A 27358-nucleotide genomic window follows, 5' to 3' on the forward strand; every position below is an offset into this window, starting at 1 on the left:
TAAAGTCCTAGGGGTGGGGACCAGCTGCCTCTCTTCTTGAAGCTCCCCTAAATCATACCTCCTGCACCAAACAGGCATTGTGCCCTACCCAGTAGTCCCTACAACTGCTAGGCTTTTGTAGCAGGCCCTGCTGAAGGACCTCCTGGGTTTGGCAGGATCTCCCACAGGATCTCCCACAGTCCAGCACAAGCCAGCCCAGCCAGGCAAAGCTCACCTCAGGCAAGAACAGCTCATAGCTCAGTGGTGACTCATCCCAGCAGGGCAGCCCAGCCCAAGCTGCAGGGCCACCTCCCCAGCTGGGTGGAGAAAGGGTTGCAGGGGCAGCAAGGAGCACCCGGATGGGGGCACAGCCAGTGAATCAGACTGGGGAGGGGGCCTGGGTGCTGTGACTCACTCGAAAGGAAGCTGTACTTTGAGGCAGGATGGGGATGTCTGCAGCAGGGTAGGGCTGGCAGATAGCAGCTGTTACAGGTTGTAAACGTGGAGGACCTGAGCAAAGGGCAGGGGCCTCTGGGACTACACCTGTCTAACTCTACTAACATCTAACGTGTCTACTTATAGCCTCTCTGACTCCCTGTGGTCAGAAAGTGGAGCCACCTAGGGCCAGCATCTGGAACTACCCAACCAACCCGACCCACTCTTGGAAAAAATGTACCACCCAGACCACAAGAATTTTCCAGCAGAGGCACTGATGTGATCCAGCTGTGCACTGCTGAGGAACAACCCCCCTTCCCAGAGGCTAAGGCCTCTCTATTCCAGGAAAAGTTTGCCCTATGCTGCCCTTGTTGCTTCCCTATTGGCCACAAGAGGGCACCAAAACCCTGTTGGGCAGAGCAGGAGTGAGTGACTGAATAAGTCTGAGAGCATGAAGCCCAGGTGTCACCAAGGGTTCTCCTCAGCCTCCAACACAAGACCACCTAGCTCTTTCCCTTTGGTCCAACAACCACTGAAACCTACCAGAGGTGACTCCTCTCACTCCAGATGCCTTTAGAACCTCAAATCTGACTCTACACTGGTCAGTGTTCTGGGAGCTTCTCAAAGACTAGGCCAGCAACCTCCTCACCAGGAAGCAAACCCTTTGGAGGGTGCAGGTGCACCAACAGTGCCTGCACTTCTGATGCGAGCTGTCACTCTGCTGAGGGCACAGGCTCTGGAAATGGGCCAGCAGTTGAGCACAGAAACCCAAGAAACCACTAGAATGTGGGGAGACAGGATCTGACATCAAAGACACACGTGGACCCTAACTCAGACTCCAGCCAAATTACTTTCCAGCACCTTCGTCTTTGCCACTCTCATGTTCCAAGGATGCAGTGTGGGAAGTGGACTCACAGTTCGGGATTTCCACCTCCCCTAGCATTCCTTCCCCTGAATGTGCTTGCCCTCATCTCTCCAACTCCGCCTTACCCCGTGCCACTGGCCAGTCCCCACCCCGATAGTGTATTGTACATCTGTAGAAAGCAGCTGACCCTCGGCTATGTCAGTCTCCCTGAAAAAAGGACGTGATTGTGATTATGGTCCCCTAAGGAATGTTTTTCCCTGCTCAACATACACTCTCTCTCTCTTTCCTCTATCTGTCTCTATCGCTGTCTCTCTCTGGGAGAGAACCTTGAAGGCGTCAGGTACAGCACAAGTGGGAGGGTCCAGAGCCCCACCCTCAACGCCTGAACCTCTCTGGGATCGTCCTCTTAGCTAAAGCACTAAGCCCGGAAAATCCTCTGGCCCGCCCACTTACCATCCCCACCCCCCACCCCCCTCCGGAGGAAAACCTATCCCTGAGCAAGACAACTCTGTCTTCCTCCCCAGGTGTTTCCGGAGCTTGGAGGCGGGGCTGTACCTGGGCCAAGCAACACCCCATCACAAGCTCAAGGCCTGCCCACCAACCTGAGCGGCCGCACCCACCTACACAACAGAGTTGCCCGTAGAGGTAGCCCCTGCGGACCTGCTCGCAGCCCCCATCCAGCCAGCAGGGACGCTCCAGCAGGACCTCCCTCTGCGAAGTGAAGACTCCCTTCGCCGCCCACGTCCCTGCCATTGCCAGGAGCCCCGAGTGCCCTGGGCTGCTCGCAGACGACACGAAAGCCGTGCTTGTGTTGAAGGCTGAAGGCCCTGGCTTCCACGTTCGCCCCCGCCCATCGGACGCAATACCCAGACCCGGAGAACCTGCCCCTGCAGCAAGCGCCCCGCCCAGTGTGGGCCAGGAAGCCGCGCCCCAGCCCATCGGGAGCAAACTAGCTCGCGGGAACTCGAGGGAACGGGGGATGCAGGTGCCCTCTAGGCCAAAAGGGTCTGGGAACTGTCCAGGGATCGGAGTTTTCCGGGGTTCCTCCCACGCTCGGGATAACTCTAAGACTGGTATCTGTGGGAGTGCCACTCCCAGGAGGATATGCAAGGGTCACCCGCCCCAAGGAGCTAGATCAGCTGAGGCAATGGGCAGAGTACAGAATTGCGGGCGACCACGCCCACACCTGGCACTGCAGGACACCTAGCGAACCAAAAGGGGACACAGGGAGTTCTTTCCCTCACGTGGTGACAGGAAACTAAATTGAGCCCAGGGCGTCTTGGTACCAAACGAGAAACATGTCCGAGGGGAAGCTTTAGGCCTGTGCATTCTGCTGGATGCCACGGACTGCAGCTGACTCACCGGCTTCTGGGAAACCTAGAGCCACGCCTGGAAAACCCGCGTCCCGGCGATCATCTGCTGGACGTTAAGTCCTGGCAGGCCCGCTAGGGGGCACTAGGCCACAAACACACTCCCATCAGTCCGGGCCTGAGGTGCATCTCATGAGGGCAGTCCCGCTGGCCAGAAGCCCTGGTGCAGAACTGCCCAATCCCCAGGGACTGTCCCAGGCCCCATTCACTACAGCCCCACCCCATCCTGCGGTGAGCATGGCCTCCTCGGACTACAGCCCAAGGGCTGGTGACTTTGAGGCGAGGGCAGAACATAGCCTAACTTCTTGCCCCACGACTGACTCTGATATGCCATGTTGGAGGACACTCAGACAAACTTCCTTTGTGCGACACAGCCTACACTCACTGTGGGCAGGGAGGTCACTAGGCAGGCTTTGTGGCCCTGCCCAGATCAGTCTGTGAACCTGCCACTCTAGTTTCTCACTGCTGTGGCAAGAGAAAGGCTTTTCTTTAGAAGGTAGGCATTCCCATAGGCCTGTGCCTTCTATCCACCTGTGCCCACCCCACCTCTTTCCATTCGCCTACCCAGGACCTGATGCAGGCTAACCAGCCACAAAGTTCTACCCCCAGCACACCCCAAGAAGTGGCAGGGTCTTCAATGCAGAGTAGGCACAAGGGAGACAACGGCTTTCACAAACACTGGTATTTCACCCTCGAACAGGAAGAGGAGGGCTCGGGAAGGCAAGGGGCGGGAGGAAGGCGGACCCTCCACCCCTGCCCCGCCCCAGTCTCCTGTCAGGGGCGGTGGCCCATGACAGTGGCAGAGGCAAGGGTGCTTACCTTGCTCATCCTTTGCCTGCCGATGCCCCTTACGCCAGTGCCATACGGCAGCCAGAGTGACAACATGACCCACGACTACCAGGGAGGGAAACAGGCTGCCCGACGGCTCCATGGCTGCCGCACAGAATGGGCAGAGCCGTCCTCACCAGGGACCAGCTGCTGCGAAGTCCGACAGCACCTCCCTACATGGAGGGTGAGCCAAGGGGGTGCCCCGGAACCAGAGTCCACTCTGGCTCCTGCTGCCCTGCCTTCAGAGACAGCCCTACTGTACCATCTGCACCCAGCCGGGGGACAGTGTACAGTCCCCTCCGCACCAACTGTGCTCTTCTTACCCAGCCTCCTCCCCGCCTCCTCCCTCTCGTGGCTCTTGGCCGCTCCCCACCCACACTCCCTACAGGGCCCAGCTCAGCTGTCTCTACGCAGAGCCACCGACGCTCAAGGTTAACTGGAGCCTTAACCCTTGCCTACCCACAGCCACACCCGCCAGGAGGAGGGGCCTGTAGCTCTTCCCCCCCAAGCCTCAGCCCCCCATCCTAGCCTGGGCAGACTCCACACGGGTCCTCCTTCCCAAGTTGAGCCTAACCAGCACTCCCTGTCCACATCAGGAGGAGGCCTGAATGCTCAGTCTACCTCCAAGGGTGCCCTCTGGGAACAGCCACCAAGCACAGAGGGTGGACAGATGTCAATGCCCAGTCCCTCATTGCCCTACCTGCAGTTGACCCCACCACACTGACCCCACCACACTGAAAGGCGGGTGGGCTCCTCACAAGCCCCAAGGTCCAATGTGAGGCCTTGAACGGGGTCTGAGGGAGAACAGGCCAGGTGAGGCTAGGCAGGCGGGTGTATACAGAGGAAAACAGGACTGATGGCCTCCAGCCTAGCTGGGTTCCCAAAAGACTCTGAAGGGTTGCCCCACCTACCGGGCACGATCTTCATTGGGGACAGCGGCAGGAGCCCACAGGGCCAACGGGGAGCGGGTGAGGGGCGTGGGGAGGGTCACAGGCCCCTCTGAGGCAGCAAGCCTGCAGCGGCAGTGGTGAGGCCGGAGGAGGGCACAGCTTTCCAGCCTTGTCAGCAGAAGTGGGGGGAGGGGAGGGGAGCAGTGGGCAGGGGGCCCAGGGGGATATAAATATCCAAGGAGGGCAAGCAAGGCCCGTCACTTGTCCAGACTTAGTACATGACGTATGGAGCCCAGGCTCCCTGGAGTCCCATCTAGCTGGGCGGTCCCACAACACTTAGCCCCCTAGTGCTCTCCTCCCTGCCCTCCCCCAGCTCCCCTGGGTGATACTATAATAAGGAAGTGCCTGGCATCAGGATCTACCATGGATGGAGACAGAAGTGGACTCAGGCTCATGTTCCCCTGGGAGAGGGTGCTGCCCATACCCTGCCCATCTTCTGGGGTGCTCTTGGAAAATGCCACATGGGCCAAAGAGACACCAATCCCTTTTCTCCCAGAGAGCTCTGTGCAAGTCACTGGACACAACACCTGGCCCCAGGGCAGACAGGACTGTGTCTCCAAGGTCAGACTACCAGTCAGAGACCTGGGCAACCCAAACCCAGGGCCTAAGTGGCATGAGCATTCACCTACCTCTACCCATCGGACTGCTCCTCCCACCCCAGGCCTCTCCTGGTACCCCAAGAATTACAGAATGGGGAAATCCCAAGGCTCCCTGCATTCCTAGTCTGTGGAGGCACAGTGTCCGAAAGTCAGCAAGCAGGCCCACAACACATCTGCCATATGCAATACTGACCTGGACCCCAGTGCTTCCTAAGAAACAAGCTGCATGTATGTGTACATCTGTGTGGAGAGGGAGACACGATTCCATCTCCTTCCTCCCAGGAGCCTGATGGCACTGGGCCAGGCCCATGGGTCCTGACTGACAAACGGCTGAGGAGCTAAAGTCTGCTCTCCACTCTGTAACGCTTCCTGCGTCTAGCATCGTTCTGTTACAATCTTGAGGACATCCTAGAGTGTCTCGGCTGTGAGCACGCTGGTCAGAGGAGGAAACTGGGGCCTGGTCATAGTGAGAAGCTGGCCTGAGCTTCCACGGGGTCAAATGAGTCCCCAACATATATGGCCTCGACTAAGTCAACACGGCATGACAAACCAGCCTCGGACCCTGACTGCTGATGTGGGGCGCCCTGTTCACACTGAGCTGAAGAGTGCAGGAGGAGGCTGGGCCCTCCACTGTCTCATAAACTAGCCTGTGGTGGTCAGCTCCGGCCAGCCAGGGATTAGGCCAACTGGGGTGGGGTATTGAAAACCCCTTGAGCAGGCCAAAGAGACCCCTGATGACTGTCAGTGGACAGGGACAGAGATAGCCAGGCAAGGTTCAACAGAGAACAGTACAGCCTCTCTCTCAGCAGAGCCCACGTCTCCACAGCCTCAGTGACGAGTCCCCCAGAGCCAAGTGCCCTGGCTCTGAGCAGCCCCCCACCACATTCCACACACCCTGAGCTAGCTGTGAGGGGCCATGCCATCCCTACGTCCGGGTGCCCGAGGTCATGAGAACCACTAGTAGGTGACACGTGGTCCATCCTCCCTCTCAGGGACCTGTCCCCTGTCTGTCAGCTGGAGACTGGCTTTCTAACTTCTCCCTGAAGCCTCCACTCCTGCTGTGCCCTACCTTGGCCCAGCTGGATCAGCTCCTCCATGCTGTACCTATCCATAGCTGCTGGCCAGGATATGATGCTCCCAGAACCAGCAGAGAGGAAGGGAAGGCAGGAAGGAGGGGAGGGGTGGGAAGCAAAGGGAGGGCTTGCTCATGCCCTGACCTCCACACCCAGCAGTAGCTCCTCCTCATGACTGACTAAAGGGTCCCCATGGTCAGCCAGACCAACAGAACCCAAGCCTGGTGACTGGTATCAGTGGGTAGCCTGGACAAATCAATCTGAGGGTACAGAGAAAAGGCCTGCATCAGTCCCTAAGCTCTGGGGTTTCAGGCCACTGGCCTTCCCAATTGACTCTGCCAGACACAGGCCAACTCACCCCACAGCATCTCCTTCCCCCATACCCTCTCCCTGCCAAGCGAGCCCTGCCACCCCCTCACGCACACATCTAGCATCCATATGCTAAGAGGCACATTCTATGTAGCCACATGTGTGCATGTGTTCCTGTGCACACATACACAAACACATACCATTTCGGCAATACTAGGGATCAAGCCAGTACCCTGACCACTCTGGGCCAGCACACAACTACTGAGCCACGTGCCTTGCCTCTGAGATCCTCCTCTTAACTGGGTTCCTTTTTAGTTAACATTATGTTATTTATTTATGTGGTGTGGTGTGGTGTCATGTGCGCACACACATGTGAGCTACAGTATGAAGGTAGAGAGAGACCAGATGACAACTCAGGGGAGTCAATTCCTTCCTTCCTCCTTGCAGGACCAGGATCAAATCCAGCTCCTCAGACTTAGCAGCAAGCACCTTTATTTGCAGAGCCATTGTGCTGGCCCCTGTCTACTCCTCCTCGATATTCACATTCCCTCAGCCGCCAAAGCTGACCCCTCCCTTACCCAAGCCCCTCTCCACTATCTCAGTCCTCTCGTCTGAGCAAACATGACATGTCCTGACGGTCCACACTTCCTCCAATCCCGCTGTCTATAACCTGGGAAAGGCAAATCTGATTTGTCCACAACCTGGGTAAAAACCTTCCAGAGTTCTTCAGATTCCTTCCTGCATCCTAGCACGAATGAGCACCTGCCGAGAGCCACAGCCCACCTGAGCAGTGGGCGCAGGAAGGCGGGGCAGCGCTGCAGCCTCTATGCAGGCCACACAGTGGACGACCAGAGGGACAGCCCGGGTACATTAGCCACATGTTGGCATGAAAACGGGAGAACTGATGTCCACGTGGGGACTGTTGCATGATGACCCTCTGAGAGCACACGCCTCAGAGTGCTCAGACACTTCTGGGCCAGTTCTGAATTCTGAACCAGACAAGATACTATCTATTGGAGTGAAAATGAATTTCACATACACAAACCGCTCCAGCAACTTTATAACACAAGGAAATCTCTGGGCGCCTCCTTCCTCATGGTAGCTGTCTTAGCTGACCAACTTCTCAACTGTCGGGTTGAGCTCTCTGATTGCTCCTAAAGCCACCTCCTACCACACTCTCTCTCCTCACCACATCTGAGACCGCAATATATGACACCCTCTACATAAGTGTGCTGACTGGAGATGGGAGGGAGGGGTATTCCCAATTCATTCTCCCAAGTGTCAGGCTCCCTGGCCAGGGTTACCATGGACAGAGGAAGCCCATCTAACTGGGACCATGCTGGTCACCAACATTGCTGCAGCACAGACTTAATGTATAACCCACTGGAGGGGCCGAGCTATAAAAAGTGACAATCTTGCTGGCGTAGACCAGACTGGCCTCAGACTCCGAGATCCACCTGCCTCGGCCTCGTGAGTGCTGAGATTAAAGGTGTGAGCAGTCACCACCACCCAGCTCACTCACTCATTTTTATTAACCCAAAGGAGCCAGTGGTTTTAGGTGGCACCATCTCTGCCCCAGCCTGTACTCGGAGCCAGCCATAAATGCCCCTGCCACCGGCCACACCCAGCACCTAAGGCCCAAACTCAGTCCTGAGGGTGTTGGGGGGGGGGGGTGAATCCGCCTGGGGCCCTGACTCAGTCTGAAGCTGGAGCTGATTTCCTGTTGGAAACTCTGAATTGCCGCAAGCGGTTGTGGCTGGGAAGACTGAGTCACCTCCATCAGAGACAGGGGAGGGAGGTTGCCCCCCCTCTGCCCACTACTACCACACCCAGAACCCCCTCCTAGTCCCGCTGCCAACGGCTGGCCCAGTCCGGACGCGGACAAGGAAGCAAAGCAAGAACAGCAGGAGAGGGAGGGCTCCCCTCTCGCTCACCACACCCAAAAGGACTGAGCCACAGCCATGGTTACAGGGAAGCCAGAGAGGCCATTGACTTGCCTAAGGCCATGGGGAGAGCCCGGCGGCCATTCAAATTCCCTGCCCCTTCCAGCTACACTCACCACTCCAACAAGCCACACAAGTCCAACCCAGAAAGACCACGACTGAGGCTTCTGCTCAGGCAGCTGTGCCCCACAGAGGGTCTACCCTCACTCTAGACTCCCTCCCCCACTCCCAGAGAATAAGTCCCTCCCACATACTAAGGCACAAGGAGGGAGGCAGACAGATACCGGGCTGTTCTGATGCCTGCAATACATGGATACTGCTGGAGGTCCTGGGATGCCCTCAGCAGGCATTGAGGACAATGTGCCTCAGGAGAGCCTGCACAGGCATCACACACACCGAGAACACATAAGCCTATCCGAGTCCTGATGGTATAAGGGCTTAAGGGCAGAGGGGGTACCTTCTGGAAACCCCTGGGCCAATGGGTTGTTGTCCCATCCTCTAAGACCTGGTTCCCAGCTGGGGGGAACCAGACCCTCACCCAGACCATGGGCTGGGTCAGCATCCCAATGCCCTGACCTCTGCCCTCCTAGGCAGTGCTCCTGAGCTGTGCCCTTCTTCCCATCTCATCTAGAGCCGCTCCACCTCCAGATCATGGCCAACTCCCAGCAGGCCAAGCACCCAGTCATGGGGGCCCTCAGTACTGCTCATGTAATACAGAATCTTAGCCACTTGGCCATAGGGGAAGACAGACTCAAGCCTCAGTGGACAAGCGGTTTGCCTGAGTCAGTCTCATGCCAGCAGATCTTCTCTACACGCCCACTTCTGAAAAGAGGGGCCCCTAAAGGGTGGGGGAAGGAGGTGGGGGCAAGGGCAAGGACAGTGCCTGAGAGGGGTACAAACACGACTATGCCAACAGCTGGTCCTGCCAGTCTTGGGGCGTTCAGGCCCCGCCCTCACCAGGATTTACCCAGAGGAGCACAAGCCACGTGGGTCCACTGGCTAGAACACCCATCACCCTCCAGCAGAAAGGGCGCCACCTGCTGATATGAACAGAACCATACACACAATGTACTGCCCCCCAGAGCCCACCAGACCTAAGTCCCAACACCAAAAACACCTACAGTCACTTCCCATCCCTCACGGCCTGGAGCCAAAATTCAGCTGACCTGTGGCTGGGGCAGGCTCCGGACCTGGTCTGGCCAGGGTCCCCACGGTGGTGGCAGACACCACAGGGGTTTCAGGTGCCCCCTCCTCACGCTCCTTCCTGCGATAGACCTGCCGCTCCTCACGGGCAGGGTCCTCAGCTGGCAGAGGCCCCCTCTTTGGTGGGCAGCCTAGGGGACCTTGCATGGTCTGCACATGGGGGGAGCGACGACGTGCAGGTATCACCATGGCGACAGGGCGGCGCACACGCTGCAGAGAGGCAGGTACAATCTCCGGTGGCAGGTGTAAGTACTGGCGTAGGTGGTCAATGCCCTCGTTGGTCAGGTACCAGTAGAAGTGGCACCAGGCAAAGGTCTCCCGCACCAGGCCCCGAGCTTTCAGTGAAGCCATGGCACGCATGACCTGTAGATTGGTGACGCCGGGCACATGGGGATGCAGGCTGCGGGGTCGCCGGTCCTTCTTGGCAACCATCACCCCCTCACGGAAGAGCACCTCATAGATGGCCCGTAGCCGGTCCAGCGGCATGAGCATGCCAGCCACCATGGCTGCTGGAAGCCTGCCGGTCAGCACAGGGTGAGGACAGCAGGTGGGGCACAGCCAGGAGGCTGATGAAGCTCCTTTGGCACAAGATGCAGCAGGGGCCACTGGCAAACAGGCAGGCAGGCTCCGGTTCTAAGCACAAGGGCGCAGGCTCAGGGGCAGTGCGGCTCCAGAGCCTTGCTCTGTGAATTCCTGCGCCGGCAAGGCTGCCTGTCTGAGCCTCCCGCCTGCCCGCCCTCCAGGACGCCTGGGCCGGCCCCCTCTGACTCAGCAGCAGGGCCGGTCCCTCCCACCCACTACTGGCGGGGGCCCCTTGAAGAGTGGGGGGCACCAATAAACTGCCCCTCCCCACCCGGGCCACATAGCTCCAATGTCAGAAATTACATGTGTTTCTAAAACACTTGTTCAAGGTTCTCAAGACTGTGTGAAGGCAGGACGGAGTGTAATATGGATCAAGAATCAACCCCGCCCCCCTCAGAAGAGAACAGATGGGCAGAAAACAGGGAGCAGAGAGAGCAGGAGGGTCCTCATAAGGACAGCACCCCCTCACTGTGATCTCAGGGTGAGGTGAGGTATCATCTGTCCATAGCTATCTAAAGGAGGGGTTGCGCAAAGTAGAAAACTAAAAGAATCCAAGGGAGGAAGATTAGGGTATGGAGAAGAATCTGGGGTGTGGTGGTGGCCAGAGACCTGAAGGAGAAGAGTGGGAGGAGCTGCCAGGACGCACAGACAGTTGGCGGCAGGCACCACTGCCGCTGTCCATCAGAAAAGGAAAGGGACAGTACTGTGCCCCTCTCACCAGATGACCATGGAACGTAACACTTCCACGACAGGCTAGATTAGGGTGGGTCCAGAAACAAAGCCACTTTCCAGTCCAAGACCTCTGAAGAGAGCTCTGGGTGAGGCCTCTTTCCTCCCACACCTTCAGTGCAGCTGTTGGACGCCAGGGACTCCCAGCTGCCATAGGGAATCAAAGTCACCAAGTCCCTAACACCCCAGGCTTGGTGGCCCTGACATCCAAAAATTCCCTACCCCCAGGCAGCCTGAGTGTCCACTTGTGGCCGGAGGGGCAGGTGCTGTGGAGAGGACACGAGGACACCAGCAGGAACTGAAGTGAAAGGAAGAGGACTGAGCTCATGCCCTAAGGGCTGCCTAGCACAGCTGTCACCTCTGCTGGGCCCTCACAACCGAGGGTCCCACACGCATGTAGCCTGTGCTGGGTGCCACCACCCAATACTCCAACTCTCCCTGTGGTGCCGCACCAAACCCCCCATGCCATTAAGGCTCTCCCTGAATGGACACACCCATTCCCACCAAGCACTGCAACCCCAGGAACTGATTATAAATAGGGCGGAGGCGGGGGATCCTGCGGTGGGAGGCGCTGGCCAGAGGCAGGCGGGCAGCCAACAAAGCAGTGCGTGGGGCGGGTTTATGGGCTGTCGCCATGGTGCCCCAGCAGACTCCAAACATACAGACACAGACCGGTGGCGGGTGGAAACTCTGAAGGCTCAGCCAACAGTCCCCAAAGCCTTCCCTGAGGCCAGCTCAGCCAGCTCACTGCGGCAGGGCTCTCCCTGTACCACGCCCCTAGCCAGACTTAGGCAGGAAGGGGGGCAGGCCCTCGGAGCCCAACCCTGGAAGTGCAGAGCAGCACTAAATTGGGTCTGTAGGGCCGAGAGTGTACAGCCACCACACCCCCTTCCCTGTGGTACCTAAGGCACCAGTGCTTTAGTTACAGGACCAGTACCAACCCAGTTCTAAGAGCAAACAAATTCCGACTTGCTTGGCCTGTCCCTCAGACACTTCTCCACAGTAACCTGTACTCACCCCACCCCCACCCAGAGTTCCTATCTTCCTGACATGATTTCCTAACCTAATCCCATCAAATCTCTAATCCCCCACCCACGAAGCCAATACATAACTCACCACCATCCCCTAATGATCTCCAGCCACATCCAAAGTCCCCTGAGCCCTTGGACCTGAAGTCTCTTCTGCCCAGTCCCACGAGGGTGCCCTTACAGTAACTAAGTTGACCAAGTCATAGTCCCTATCCCACCTTTAGGCAGGAGAGGGCAGTAGCTCCCAGCACCAGAAGCAACGGGTAGGAATCTCTCCTCCCTCCTACCAGCCAGAGCACCTGCGAGCGTGAGACCGCAGGGAGGAGGAGCCTAGAACAACATGTCCTCCCACATCTGCCCCACGTGCTCAGACACACACACAACCCTGATCTGGGTCTGCTTGTCTTCAGGGTCCCTGGGCTTAGGAGAACTCTCTGTGCCCTGTCCTACCTTGCAGAAACACTGAGAAGTTGCTGATTCAGCACTGAGAGAGCCCAGCAGCACTCCCTGGGCGGCCCCATCAGGTTTCCAGAGCAACCAGACAGCGCCCTTGGGCAGTCCCTAGCCCCCTAACCCTGGACAAAGAGCCACAGTGTGGCCTTTCCCAGGGCCAGCCCGTCTGGCGCCTAGTGCCTTGGGCATGAAGGTCCCTACAGGCCTTCACTACCCCCTCATACACCAATCTCTGAGGCATCTGGCCCAGGCGGAGGAGTGCCGACTGCTCCAGGGCCACCACCACCACCCCGCCCCCCACGGTCCTACTGATGCGGCTGCTGCAGTACTTGCTGCAGGGCTGCAGGGCAGCTACTGGAGCTCCCTCACTCAGCCCGTGGAGGAAACTTGGAAGGGCGTGAGCCTGGGGTCCTCCATCTCCAGCTCGGCACACCTCAATGTTACCAGGAAGACAGCTGACCCTGACAGTCACCGGTGAGTTGTTGCACTCAGCCAGAGGTCACTGAGCGTCCGAGAGCCAGGCTCCTCCAGACTGTACCTTTGAGGGAGCTGATCTCGTGCTGGATGGCTCTTGAGGGGTCCATGTCTTCACTTGGGGGCTGAGGACGGTGTGCTGCAGCCACTGTGTCCAGGACTGCACAGCACCGCACTGCCCAAGGCCAGCACTGCAGCCTGAGGGAGGAGCTGGGAGGTGTGGGGCAGGGCTTGCTAGCCAGAGGCGGGGCTTCTGCTGATCAATGTCCCGGACACTGGTGTCCAAAGCGCATGCTCCAGGCCATGCACCACACTGCCCCTCCCCTTCTACACAGCCAACAAGAGCTTCCTAACCAATAAAGTCCAGCCAGACTACCCAAACACCAGATAAGAGCCAAATATATGCACAGCCAGCGCCACAGTCCAGGGCCTCTGCCACCTGAGGGCCATATGCATGGCCTGCAGGTTGTACCTGCACAGAGCCTGTCTGTCATACTGAAGCCTCAGCCCCGCAGGTGACGCAGAGTCTAGACCTACAACCTTCAGCTTTGCCCCAACCGGCAATGTGCCCCTTCCCTCGGCCCTGTCCCATCCAATGTCTTTTCAAGTGGGAGACTTGGTCATCCCATGCTCCTAGGCTCAAGATGCTTCAGTGACCCAGCCTTTGCCTCTCCAGCCAGACGGTACTTGGCATGCTCTGTCTGTCCAGCTCTGTGGTATCCCAGCACCCACTGACCCTGTGGTGCAGGACACAACTTTGGGGTCACCATCCTTCATGTTGTTCTCACAAGGCTTCCTGACTCCACTCTGCTATATGTCTTCTTGTCATTGCTTCCAATGCCACCCAGCATGACATGCAGCTCCTAGCAGGGTCCAGTCACCCACCACTGCACCAGTACCATCACCAAGAAGCAGCCAACAGCTGCCCTGGTCCAGCCACCACAGAGGTCACCAGCATACTGTTAGCAACTGCCTGCCTCCTAGACAGGATGTCCATATGGGAAGAAGGAGACAAGTGAACATGTGGACTGTTGCAAGCCATGGGACCCTAGGTCCTCTGTGCTGGGCAGTGAGGGGTAGAGGGCACCTCTAGCCTCTCTTAGTCTCCTGTCATACTCCTGTCCACACCTTTACTTTGTCCTCACCCAAGACCCTCCGCTGGCTCCTCAAATTCATATAATGTCAAGCTGGTATAGCGTGCCCATCATTCTGCTATGGCAGGTCAGGTCACAGCCAGGGAGGCCAGGAAAATGCTGCAGGAGCAAGGCTGGCAATGGACACGGCCACAGCCACAGAATCCAGCTTTCAGTCCCATTTGGCCTTTGAGTCCCTCAGCCCTCGCTCCTGCCATCTGTGAGACTCAGCCAGCCTAGGGCATGGGTGGGTTTCAGGAAACACTAATTTCCAAGCTTGGGGGAAACAGTAAAGAAATAAAACACAATTTTCTAAATACTCCCTTTTTTTTTTTTTCTGAGACAGGGTTTCTCTGTGTAGCCCTGGCTGTCCTGGAACTCACTTTGTAGGACCAGGCTGGCCTCGAACTCAGAAATCCGCCTGCCTCTGACTCCCAAGTGCTGGGATTAAAGGTGTGCACCACCATGGCCAGCTCTAAATACTCCCTCTTAAAATGCTACTTTTTACTAAGTTGTATCTGGACGAGCTGAGATTCAGCTTACAAGAAAACAATTCTTGTGTGTGTGTGTGTGTGTGTGTGTGTGTGTGTGTGTGTGTGTGCGTGTGTGTGTGTGTGTGCGTGTGTGTGTGTGTGTATACGTGTCATGTAGCCTGTGTGTGTAGACTAGAAGTCAGATTCAGAGGTTCTTCTTCAGAAGCTGTCTACCTTGTTTTGAACCCGAGTCTTCTGCAGGAACAAGTGCTCTTACCGGCCAAGCCATCTCTCCAGCTCCAAGATCTTAAGGTTGGAAACGGAGAAGGGCCTACGGGTAAGAGGGGCCTTGGAGGAAGCGGTGTGGTGGCACAAAGGCAGGATGCTTTGTCGTTCCATCTCTGTTTGATGAGAAGCCTGGTCCCTCACCACAGAGCTCAGCTTTCATCTGCCTCACTGCCCAAACTTCATGGCTCTGGGTCCTTGGAACCCAGCTGTGCTTGACAAACCTTCACTGACAAAGCACAGGGGCTTATAAAGCAGCAGGACACTTGCTGTAGCTGGGCTCGCCAGCGTGGGGCGGGGCACGGCGGGAAACCCACAACCTCCAGTCTGTTCAGGCCATCCTCAGAGGCTAGGCAGTCTGACCTGACACTGCTCCCATGGTGACTAAGAGTCCCGTCATGTCATCTGGCCTAGGGACATGCATCCTGGACAAAGCCAAGTCCCCTTGACGCTTTCTGCCAATACCAAGAAAGAAGTGAACACCCTGAGGCTCCAGGACCCAGGTCCTCTTCTCAGCACATAGAGCAACCTTTGCTCACACATGCCCTATGACCCCAGCAAGCTCAGCCTCGTGCCCAAGCCACACAGCAATCCCAGGTCCACCCATGCCTCCACCCATCCAAGGCATCAGATGGATCACCCCTTGAGTCCCTTGTGCCTTCCCCTATGAGCTGGTTTCAACCTCAGGCTGGTGCTCTCCTCAAGGAGCCACTCTTTAAACCTGTCTGTTCCTACGGCAGCCTTCCTGTTGCGGCTCACTGGCTGTAGATTATGTTAGTGGGGAGTGGCCCAGTTTTCCCTGTGCAGTGTGACTTGTGATGGCTGTACACCATCAGTAGATACCTCTCACTCCAGGAGACCAGACCCAGTCAAACCCATCTCCAGGCGTCTGCAGAAAGGCCTCCCTGAGCGTCCTGCTGCCTCACTCCTTGTTTCCTCCTTGAACAGCCATCACAGGACATGGACCTACTGAAGTCAAGTCCAAGAAGGATATATTTCTGAAGAACTGCACCGCTACTGCCTACTTCACCACGGAATTACGGGAAAAGGATTCTGGGTGAGGGTGTGGCTCAGTGGTGAAGAGCACTGACTGCTCTTGCAGAGGACCTGGATTTGGCTCCCAGCACCTACAGGGCAGCTCATAGGCATCTGTAACTCCAGATCCAAGGGATCCGGTGCCTTTTCTGGTACCCATGGGTACTGTGTACCCATGGTCCACATAGATTCACATCAAATAAAACAAGTACTGTTTAAAAAATAAAAGAATGGGGCTGGAGAGATAGCTCAATGAAGAGCATTGGTTGCTCTTCCAGAGAATCCAAGTTCAATTCCTAGTACCACATGGTTGCTTCTACCAATCTGTAAACTCCATTTCCAGAAGATCTGACATCCTCTTCTGGCTTCTTTGGGCACCAGGTACATGAGTGGCATACAGACAAACATGTAGGCAAAACACCAAAAAAAATTATTTATTTATTTTCAAGACAAGGTCTCTCTGTGTGGCCTTGGCTATTCTGTAGATCAGGCTAACCTCAAACTCAGAGATCCAGCTGCCTCTGCCTCCCAAGTGCTGGGATTAAAGGTGTGTGCCACCACATCTAGCTAAAATAAAATAAACTTTAAAAAATAAATTAACAGCTGGGCATGGTGATACACGCGTTTCTGGTTTGCTTTCATTGTACTTGATGTGCCGCTGACAGAACCCAGGGTTTCCCAGCTGCCGGTCAAGAGCTCAACCCCTGACCTACTCCTCTAACCACTCACTCAATGAAATCAAAAGCCAGAGACCAGGTCAGCGATAAAATGCCTGCAGGGTGAGCCTGAGGGCCTGAGTCCAGATCCCCAGCCCCTGGGAAAATAGAAACCCCAGCACTGGGTGGGTGGAGACAGGAAGATACCCAAGGCTCATTGGCCAGCCAGACTAATCTAAATGCCAAGTTTCTGATAAGTAAAAGATCTCAAAAAGTAGCAAGGTAGAGTACTATCATCAGAGAAAGACACTGCACACTGAACTCTGGCGAGCGTGCACTCGAGCACACACACCACCACCACCACCAGCACCATTACTACCACCACCACCACCACCACCACCATCACCACCACACATGGTCCAGTAAACTGGGCATGGTAGCCCAAATCTGTAATCCCTGAACCTAAAGGCTGAGGCAAGAGGATCTTGTGTTTGAGGCCAGCTTGGCTACAGCCTGAGACTTTTAAAAGGGCAGAAGGGTGGGACCAGTAAACCAGGAAAGATGTATGTTGTTAATACGAGGATAATAGCTCTTTGAAATCACAAGGACAACCTCAGATGTTCCCCTGGGCAATGACTGTGGGAGGCTGGGGGAAAGGGTTTGAGAAAACAAATGGAGAGACACATAGCTGATTTCTCAGCATCGGGAGCCAGCAAGGCTCTTCTTAGTACCCTAACCAACTCAGCCTGTCACTGACCAAAACAAGTCAGAGTTCAGCCGGAAAGTGGTGGCGAACACCTTTATCCCCGGTACTCTGTGAGTTCAAGTCTAGCTTGTTCTACAGAACAAGTTCTAGGACAGCCAGAGCTACACAAAGAAACCCTGTCTCTGGAAGGGGGACAGGGGGACAACAACAGAAAACCAAGTCAGAGTTCAGTGGCCTGCTTATTCAAGTACATTTTCAAAAGACCCAAGAGTCCAGTGCAGTGACTCATGCCTATATAATCCGAGCAAGCAGGGGATCAGAATTTAAGGTCATTGTCAGCTACATAAATAAGTCTGAAGCAGCCTGAGTTATGTGAGAGTCTGTCTCAAAAAGAAAGGAAGGAAGGAAGGAAGGAAGGAAGGAAGGAAGGAAGGGAGGGAGAAAAAAAGGGAAAAAAGAAAAAAGGAAAAGAAGACCCCAGAATATATATGTGTGTCTCACGGTGTATATCTTTGGTTGGCCAAGCACTCACAGAGATCCACCTGCCTCTGCCTCTAGAGTGCCGGTATTAAAAGCAATCCACCACACCCAGCTAAGTCTGAGTCAATGAGCCCCATTCAGAATGCAGCTGTCCAGCTTCCCAGAAACTTTGTTCAGCAAGTTGACCTGGGTGCAAACACTGACTGTGGTTCCGGTCAACCTACTGCTAGCGCAGGGAGAGGACTCTTAGCATTCACCTCACCTACTCATGTATGCAATGGTAAAGATGGATTATTTGTTTGAGACTGTAACACTAGATGTTAGCCAGGTATGATGAGGCCACTCTCTCGGGCACTCTGAGGAAGAAACAATTCTAATAGTAGCAATCATCTTAGAAAAATATCCTAAAATTTGTTTGTTCGTTTGTTTGTTTTTAATATGGAACACTTCATGAGTTTACATGTTATCTTTGCATAGCGGCCATAGATATTCTCTGTGTTGTTCCAATTATATGTGCAGCTGAAGTGAGCAGTTCAAACTTGTCTGGATAGAGGGCTGGGGATGTGGATCAGTGGAGCATCAGCCCAGCACACAGGGACCCTGGATTCTACCCTCAGCACTGGAGGCTCAAGGGGAGGAGGGTGTTTTAAAAACACAAAACAAGAAACAGGTTTGAGTAGAAAAATCATGAAGACCAGAAGTTCAAGGTCATCTCCAGCTCCATGGAGAGTTTTAGGCCCCTCTAGGCTAGCGTCACTGTCTGTCTCGGAAGAAAAAGGAAAAAGTGTGTGTGTGTGTGTGTGTGTGTGTGTGTTTGTGTGTGTGTGTGTCGTCATTTAAATCAAATATCAACAGTAGAGAGTTAACAGTCTTCCTCCAATCCTGTCCCTTTGTGATCCCAAACACAGTGTGAAATATAATCACTTCCTGTTCCTCCGGTTTCCTTATGGTAAAAAAAAAAAATCAAGCAAACACTAATTGGAACTTGATTTTCCGTCTTTTAACGTAAAATCCTACATACATGCTTTGACCCTGGCTTTCCCATCAACCCTGTACCATGGTGGTCCCTCACACGGATCGGTAAAACACATGACCCTTGCTTCCTAAGTAGGCACACAGGAAGGGGGGCTCTTGTTTCCTGCTTGTATACATGTTACATCTGACGGACACCTCCACACATCTGTTTGCCATCTCCTTAACAAGGCTCAGAGGTCCAGACCTCTGGACTTTTACCAACACAGTAACTGCAATTTGGTGTGAAATTTTGAAATTTTTGAAAATCTGAAATGTCAACAATAGTCACAGACATGACAGTGACCCTGACACGAAGCTCCTCACTGTACTAGTCTCCTTTTAAAGTATTTATTTATTTATTTATTTATTTATTATTTATTTATTTATATGCGTGTGCTGTACAGTGGAAGTCAGAAGACTTGCCCCCTCCTTCTACCATGTGGGTCCTGGGGATGGATTCAAGCCATCAGGCTCAGGAGTGCGTGCCTTTACCATCTGAGCCATCTCATCTATAGCAGTTTATTTAACAACAACAACAGCAGCAGCAAACAAACAAACAAACAAACAAAAAAAAAAAACAAAAACAACTACTAATAACCTCGATGTTCTAGGGGAGGGAAATGATTTAATCAAAAATGTGTCCACTGCACTGGTCTGAATATGGTTTGTCCCCACGAAAACTCTTGTTGAGGCTTAACTCCTCCAGGTAAAGGGATTGAGGCAGCAGACCTTAAGCGAAGTAATTAGCTGTTTAAGAAGGATTAATGTAGTCTCACAGGGGTGCTGTCCCTCCAGGGACGGGATTAGCTCTCAGAGCAGATTGTTCTCTGTGCGGCTGGATCTTCCCAGGATCTCTCTTCCACAGCTATTAGCTCCCCATGTGCTGCTATTTACCAGGCTCTACTGCAGCCCAAAGCCCCTCCCTCCTTACAAGAGGCCAACCAGATGAAGACATCTGAGGTTAGATGTCTAACATTAAATAGGCCTCTTCTCTTTATTCAAATATCCAGTCTCACCAGGCAATGTTGACACATGACTTTAATCCCAGCACTTGGGAAGCAAGGCCAGCCTGATCTACAGAGAGAGTTCTAGGACAGCCAGGGCCACACAGAGAAAACATGTCTCAGGGGGAAAAAAATTTACAAATATGGGCCAGGTGTACACCAGTTAGGTGTAGTGGTACATGTCTTTAATCCCAGCATTTGGGAGGCAGATAAACGAAGTTCAAAGCTAGCCTGGTCTAACATAGTGAGTTCAAGGATAGCTAGGGTTATGTAGAGAAACCGTTTCAAAAAACTAAGTTTCAAAAGCCTGTGCTGGATAGATGGCTCAGCAGTTAAGAGCACTTGTTGCTCTGGGAACTGAACTTTGGATCCCCAATTCCAAGGGATATGACAGAGAAACTCAGTCTCAAAAAAAAGAAAGAAAGAAAGAGAGAGAGAGAGAGAAAGAAAGAGAAATATATATATATATATATATATATATTCTAAAATTTACAGGACACCTTTGTAGGGAAATTTTTGGAGTTTTTGTTTCTTTAAAGACACAGAAATATTATAAGACTATGTTTTCGTTTTAATCCCAGGTGTGGAATATGGGGCTGCCTCAGATTGTCCACAGCAGCTGACTATGATTTGCCTCATGCTCTAGCAGAGGCACGACTTTGCCAGCTGCAGGTAGTTTCTGTAATTGTGTGGTGCCACATTTGGAATTCTGGGACTTTTTAGAGTGTATATAAATGCTAGGGCCCCAAGAGGTGAGGCGTTATTGGTGGGTTGTTGTGTGTTGTTGGTCATGGTTTGTTAAGTAGATGTGCTCAAAGAAGAAACAACAAGAAGAAATTAGATATACTGATGGCTACCTAATCAGCAAGAAGTAGTCTGAGATAATGTTCTCTTTCTGACTCCGGACTTTATCCAGGATTTCTTTCCTTTCCTCTCTACCTATTTTTCTTTCCTATCTAGTGTTGCGGGGGGTTGAAATGGTGAAAAGGGGGGGGGGGAGTCAAAGAAGAACCCACAAAGTAGCAAAAGACAGCTACACACCTTATGTAGATAAAGCCCTAGTTGACTGGGTTGCAGAGATGGCTTAGTGGTTAATCACATTTACTAATCTTTCAGGGAACCCATGTTCCCAGGACCTACATGGTGGCTCCAGCCATCTAAAACTCCAGTTCAGGAAGAGCTGACACCCTCTTCTGGCCTCCGAGGGCAGCAAGCATGCAAGAGCTGCACACACATACATAGGGTAAAACACTCATACATTAAAAAAATAAAATTCCTAGTGACTAAAAAATAGATACAACGGTCTAAAGTACTTCCTAACATTACATCATAAAGCCACAAGGAAAACGCAGTAATAAATGTAGGGCATAAAGAAAACATGCTTAAGACCTACATCAATCAAATATTAGAGGGCAGTCTGAAGCTGGAATTAAGTGGTGGGCTCCCAAAACATGTCTGTGCCCTTGAAATTCATAAATGTGACCTTCCTTGGAGACAGATCTCTAATTAAGAATCCATTCTGAATTATTTAGGTGGTCCGAAGTCTAAGGAAGAGTGTCTTTATGAGAGAGGGGGAAAGACACAGAGTCTGAGACTGGGAGGAGACAGAATATGCCAAGGAACAGGGCAGCTGGAGGGATGGCAGATTCTTCCAGAATGCCTCCAGGGAGGACCCCACCAATACTTGGGTGTTGGGCTTCTAGCCTGCTGTGGTCTCAAAGGACCAAGGAAATTGATGTGGATAATATCATGAGATATGGAGTGCTGCTGTCACAAATATCTGAAAATGCACACCTGGAGGGAGGGTGTGGTGGCACACACCTTTAGTCTAGCATTTAGGAAGCAGAGGCAGGCAGATCTGAGTTTGAATGCAGCAGGGATACAACCAGTACATAGCTAGTCCCAGGTCAGCAAGGGATGTATAGTTGAGACCCTGTCTCAACAAAACAAAACAAACAATTCAAAATGTGGAAATGGCTTAAGATTTGGTAATGGAAACTGCAGGATTTTGAGGCATATGAGAGAAAAAGCCCAGAACTGCCTGACTAACTGAAATTTAGAAAGATGGAGGAGGGAATGTGATGTAGTGGCACGGCACGGCCCCACCCCAGCTAGTTTAAAGGCCAAGACAGGAAGATAACTTCAACCAAGGAGCAATTAAGGTATCCTGGGTAATACAGTGAGACCAACATTTAAGAGAAAGAGCGGGCGGGGTTGGGGATAATAAGCTTAGAGAGATTGCTGGTGACATCACAGGAAGAAATGGAGGGCTGGGGGCATATGTGAGTTGGGAAAATGCTTGCCTAGCTTGCAACATCCCACAAACCAGGCAGAGGGGTGCGGTAGCATGTTTAGTCCAGCACTGGGGAGTTAGAGGGAGGAGAAATAGAACGTCAAAATCACATCTGGCTATATAATGAGTTTGAGGCTAATAACTCTGGTATACAGGAGTCCCTCCCCATCTCCTGCAAAAATAAAAGGGGGAGGAAGACGAGAAGAGAAGAGAAGAGAAGAGAAGAGAAGAGAAGAGAAGAGAAGAGAAGAGAAGAGAAGGTGGAGGTTTGAAAGAGAATGGCTCCTACAGGCTCACATGGTTGAATGCTTGGTCTCCAGTTAGTAGAACTGTTTGAGAAGGAGTAGGAGGTGTGGTCTTATTGGAGGAGGTATGTCACTGGGGGTGGGCTTTGAGGTTTCTAAAGACCACAACAGACCTGGTCTCTCTGCGTGCAGATCAGAATGTAAGCTCTTAGGAATTGCTCCAGTAACATCCTTGCCTGTCACCACGCTCCTGGCCGCGATGGTGATGGACTCTAACCACCTGAAGCTATAGGCAAGCTCCCAAGTACATGCCCTCCTGTAGAAGTTGCCTTGGTTGTGATGTCTAATCACAGCAACAGTACACTAACTAAGACAGAAAAGGAAGGAAGGAAGGAGGAAGGGAGGAAAGAAGGGAGGGAGGGAAGGAGGGTGGGAAGAGGGAAAGAAGTGGGGCATTTAATTCCAGCATTTGAAAGGAAAAAGCAGATAGATCTCTATAAATTCAACTCCATGCTGATCTATATAGTGAGTTCCAGGGATTATATATTAAGATCCTGTAAAGGAAAAGGAGAAAGAGCAGGATCTTTGCCTATGAGGTCAGCCTGGTCTACAGAACCAGTTCCAGGAACCAGGGTTACACAGAGAAACCACGACATCAGCCCCCTCCCCCCAAAAAAATGGAGGAAAAGAAGAAATAACTGAGAAAAACATGCTCTCACATACTAGAAGCAAGGTGATCCTTGTAGTCTAGCAGCCAAGTTGACTGGATTGTATTCTACAGGGCGTGCAACAAACATGGATATTTAGCTGAAGAGTTCCAAGTAGCTATAGCCCAGTTTCTTCTTGTGGCTCATCTTAAAAGTCAGGAAGAAAAAGAAATTGAGGAAGGAACTGTTAAGCAAAAAGAAATCAGCACTGGTGATTTGGGAAATTCACAGGCTATTCAGTTTGCAAAGAGATGCTGACAAGGGGAGTGCCACTGTCTGGACAGGATGCTCTGGAAAGAAAGGCACATGTGTGACTAGATAGCCTTTGCCTAACTGTGACTCATGAGCCCATTCAACTGCCTCTGCAGAGTCAGGAGGAAAGAGATTACCCAGGAAAGCCCCGTGGCAGGCTCTCTGTGACCCAGAGAGCAGGCACAGATTTATGAAAAGGCTCTGCCAGAAGTGACCCTGCCAGCCTGGACTAAAGGGACAGACAGAAGGAAACGGAGTTGCTAGACTTCCAAGACGATATAACAGGAACAGGGTGGTAAACCCAGTCAGCTGCGGGCATGCTTTTCAAAAAAGGGCAGCAAAATGGCCGCCTCCTCCTTCCTGGTTCAGGGATTCCTTTGCCTCGGGGAAACAATATGTGTCCCTGTCGATAGCCAATCGCCCATCTTCCACAATTAACCCAGGATGAAGGCCCTCAGAGGTCAGGAATGAAGAGCCCTCAAGGCTCAAATCCCAAGCTACACAGGGATCACCTCCATCTTGTACCACCTTCTACTCCCCAGCAGCCTCCCCTGCATCCCTTAGTGCCTAGAGCCTGACGACACCACTAAAGAATCCTGCTGAAGTCCCTGTCGTCCCTCATCCACTGCTCCCAGGACTCTGTCTGCTCTCAGGACTTGGTGCTCAAACAGATGTGGCGGCTTAGGCCTTTAATTCCAGCACTAGGGAGGCAAAGGCAGGCAGGTCAGCCTAGTCTACATAAAAGAGTTCCAGGCTAGCTGGGGTTACATAGAGACCTCAATGCTAGGTAGCCCTCTCCACCTAGCCTGCATCTCCCCAGTCCCTAGACTTGGAGGGTCTTAGGGGACAGGTCTTCCCTATAGATGGCTTGAAATGACCTGTCCCCTGTCCAATCCAGCATTTCTCAGCATGTTGGCTCTCCGGTCACTTCCTCATCCGAGTCAGCTGTATACACCCAATGCCAACCTACCATTCTGCTTTCCCTAACATGGATGCGCTACCCCCTCTCAAGTGTTCTCCATCTTCATTGCCACCTCAGTAGCTTCTTAGGGGAACCAAGGAATCACTTCAGGGAGGTGGAGTGCCTGCGGGGTCCAGCTCAGAGTCCACCTGTCTCTCCCTGCAAGCAGGGTGGGGCTTGGCTCGGGATGCAGAGATGCAGCAAGCCACGGGCCCTGCTCTCAGAAGCTGCGTTTGGTGGGGAAAATGATGCTTAAAATACTCCTTGTTCAGGTAGTGGTGGCGCACGCCTTTAATCCCAGCACTTGGGAGGCAGAGGCAGGCTGGTTTCTGAGTTCCAGACCAGCCTGGTCTACAGAGTGAGTTCTAGGACAGCCAGGGCTATACAGAAAAACCCTGTCTTAGAAAAAAGAGGGAGGCGGGGGGGGGGGGGCTAGAGAGATGTCTCAGCGGTTAAGAGCACTGTCTGCTCTTCCAGAGGTCCTGAGTTCAATTCCCAGCAACCACATGGTGCCTCACAACCATCTGTAATGGGGTCCAATGCACTCTTCTGCTGCGTGTCTGAAGTCAGCTATAGTGTACTCACATTTCTTTATTTTATTTGTGTGTATGTATGTGTCGCACTCTGTGTGTGCACACATGTATGCACATACCTGTGCAGGTGCCAAAAGAGGACACTGGATTTTTCTAGCGCTAAAGCTACAGGCTATTACTGTGAGTCTCTGGATGTGTGTGCTGCAAACCAAACTTGGCTCCTCTGGGGAAGTGGCCACCGACCTTAACCACTGAGTCATGTTTCCAGCCCACGGCTTTGTTTTTCAATAAAAGGAAGCCATTCAAAGCACAGCATAAAGCCTAAAGGTCAGAGTGAAAACTGGTAAATGTGAAAGATTCTTCTGGCCAGGAACTGTGGTGCACACAGTTTCAGATGAGGCAGCTCACTGGAGCACAAAGTTTGAGGCCAGCCTGAGAAACATAGCAAGACCCCATCCCAAGTAATGAAAATAAAGCTGTTGTTGATATATAATTAATTTATACATAATTAATTAATATTATTTGGGGGTGAGATGGGGTTTCTCTGTGTAGCCCTGGATGTCTTAGAACTCATTCTGTAGATCAGGCTGGCTTTGAACTCACAGACTCTCCTGCCTCTGCTTCTGAGTACTGGGATTAAAGGCATGAGCCACCACTCCTGGCTCCAATAATAATTATTTTTATTATTAAATTAAATAAAACAAATTTGCCCAAAGTCACTGTCAACAAACTCAAATAAAGACAGACTGATACTTGGGAGGTAGAGGCAGGCAGATCTCTTGAGTTTAAGGCCACCCTCGTCTATAGAGTGAGTTCCAGGACAGCTAGAGCTACACAGTAAAGAAATCCTGTTTCCAAAAAACAAAACAAAACAACCAAAACAAAAGACAAACCGATGATATTAGACTGAGCAATTGGAATACAAGAGCTCCGAGAACATTGTTTTCTGGTCTGGGCAGTGATCACAGGCCAACTTTGAAATTGAAGCTATATGTGTAGAATGTTTACATTTTCCCACAGCGATGCTTCAATAAAAACTTCACGTGCTTACAAAATAACTAAAAAATATGAACTTTACATAATGTATAAAGATATAAATATCTAAAGAATTCTCACAGGGGAAAATAAACTTTGGAAAATAGAGCACTACCTCAGTCAGTAAAATGGCTGCCACCCAGGCACAGGGACTCCTCCCAACCATGTTAAAAGCCAGGCATGGGATGAGGAGATGCCTCAGGGGTTAAGAGCACTTGTTGCCCTTCCAGAGGTCCTGGGTTCAATTCCCAATACCCACATGGAGGCTCACAACTGTCTGTAACTGCAGGTCCTGAAGATCTGACTCTTCTTGCCTCTGCAGGCACAAGGCACATACATGGTATCCAGACATGTATGCAGGCAAATACTCATACACATAATGAAAGTAAAGAAAATGCACACACACACACACACACACACACACACACACATACACACACACATACACACACACACACACATACACACACACACACATACACACATACACACACACACATTCACACACACACACACATACACACACATACACACACACACACACACATACACACACACACACACACACACACGCACACACACACACACACACACACCAGGCAGAGCAGCAAATGTTCATAACCTCAGAGCTGGGTTGACAGAGATAGACAGATCCGTGGGGCTTCCTGGCAGGTCAGCCTAGGCTACTTGTTGCAGGCCAAGGAGAAACCCTGAATCAAAACAAGACAGACAGACAGACAGACAGACAGAATAGCACCAGGGAATGATATCGAGGGTATTTTCTGACTTCCACACCTCAGGCATGCTTACATATGTATACTCGCACACACCGTAACACATGTCACTCAACACACACACACATACCGGGGGGGGGGGGGGGATCAAAGGAAAATTTATATCAAAATTAACACACAGGCAACTCAAAACAAACAAACAAACAAAAAAAACCCAAACTCTCTGCAAAGAGGCAGAGAGTGAGGTGGCTCAGCAGGTACAGGCACCTGCTGACAACCTAAGTTCAATCCCCAGAGCCCTCAAGGTGGGTGTAGAGAAACAACACTTAAAAACTCTCCTTACCACACTGTAACACATAAATGATATCTATCTCTCTCCCCTTCCTCCCTCACAATGCACATATACACGAAAAATGTAAAAAGAAAAACTAGAAATATGAATGGCTAATAACTATGAAACGATGCTGGCCTTTGTCAATAATCAAATAACACAGGATAATTCAAGCTAGAATTTTCTCTGCAAGATTGTACAAAGTTCTGTGTCACATCTCAAGGATTCATCTACACTGGAGAGCAATCTAGAAATACAACATTTTAAATCTGTGTGTGTGTGTGTGTGTGTGTGTGTGTGTGTGTGTGCTCGCGTGCCAGGAGTGCTTGTGGAAAGCAGACAACCTTCAGAGTTAGTTCTCCCCTTCCTTCGTGGGCCCTGGGGATTGAACTCAGTTGTCAGGTGCACACTGAAAGTACTTTTTATCCACAAAGCCAGCTCACTGGCCCTAGAAACACAACTTTAAAAAAGTTCTATTGTTTAAGATTTTACTTTTACTATTTTTTTTTTAAAGATTTATTTATTGATTATATGTAAGTACACTGTAGCTGTCTTCAGACACTCTAGAAGAGGGAGTCAGATCTTGTTGGGGATGGTTGTGAGCCACCATGTGGTTGCTGGGATTTGAACTCTGGACCTTCGGAAGAGCAGTCCGGTGCTC

At 52.2% G+C, this 27358-nt stretch overlaps 1 protein-coding gene and 1 non-coding gene across 15 annotated transcripts in view; both read right to left on the minus strand.

The window, feature by feature from the left end:
- Plec (plectin) overlaps positions 1–27358 on the minus strand; it is a 60405-nt gene that overhangs the window by 25107 nt on the left and 7940 nt on the right. For 2 of the 14 annotated variants that reach the window (NM_201388.2, NM_001164203.1), the window contains exon 1: positions 11982–12173. The exons of 3 other annotated variants lie outside the window; for them this stretch is intronic. Coding sequence is in view for 7 of the 11 variants with exons in the window: in NM_201389.2 (NP_958791.2) it covers positions 9518–10058 (541 nt within the window). In the remaining 4 variants the exon portion in view is untranslated. Of the gene's footprint in view, positions 1–1899; positions 2130–3213; positions 3327–3468; positions 3756–4388; positions 4528–9517; positions 10242–11981; positions 12174–12343; positions 12574–12884; positions 13086–27358 lie in introns of those variants that run through there. 9 more of the 14 variants (NM_201389.2, NM_001163540.1, NM_201391.2 and 6 more) reach the window with 7 other exon arrangements.
- Positions 19531–19593, minus strand: Mir1942 (microRNA 1942). Its single transcript, NR_035463.1, has one exon. It is a non-coding gene; the product is annotated as a microRNA 1942 (primary transcript).

The sequence above is a fragment of the Mus musculus genome, chromosome 15 (assembly GCF_000001635.26).
Source record: "Mus musculus strain C57BL/6J chromosome 15, GRCm38.p6 C57BL/6J".
NCBI classification, from domain to species: Eukaryota; Metazoa; Chordata; class Mammalia; order Rodentia; family Muridae; genus Mus; species Mus musculus.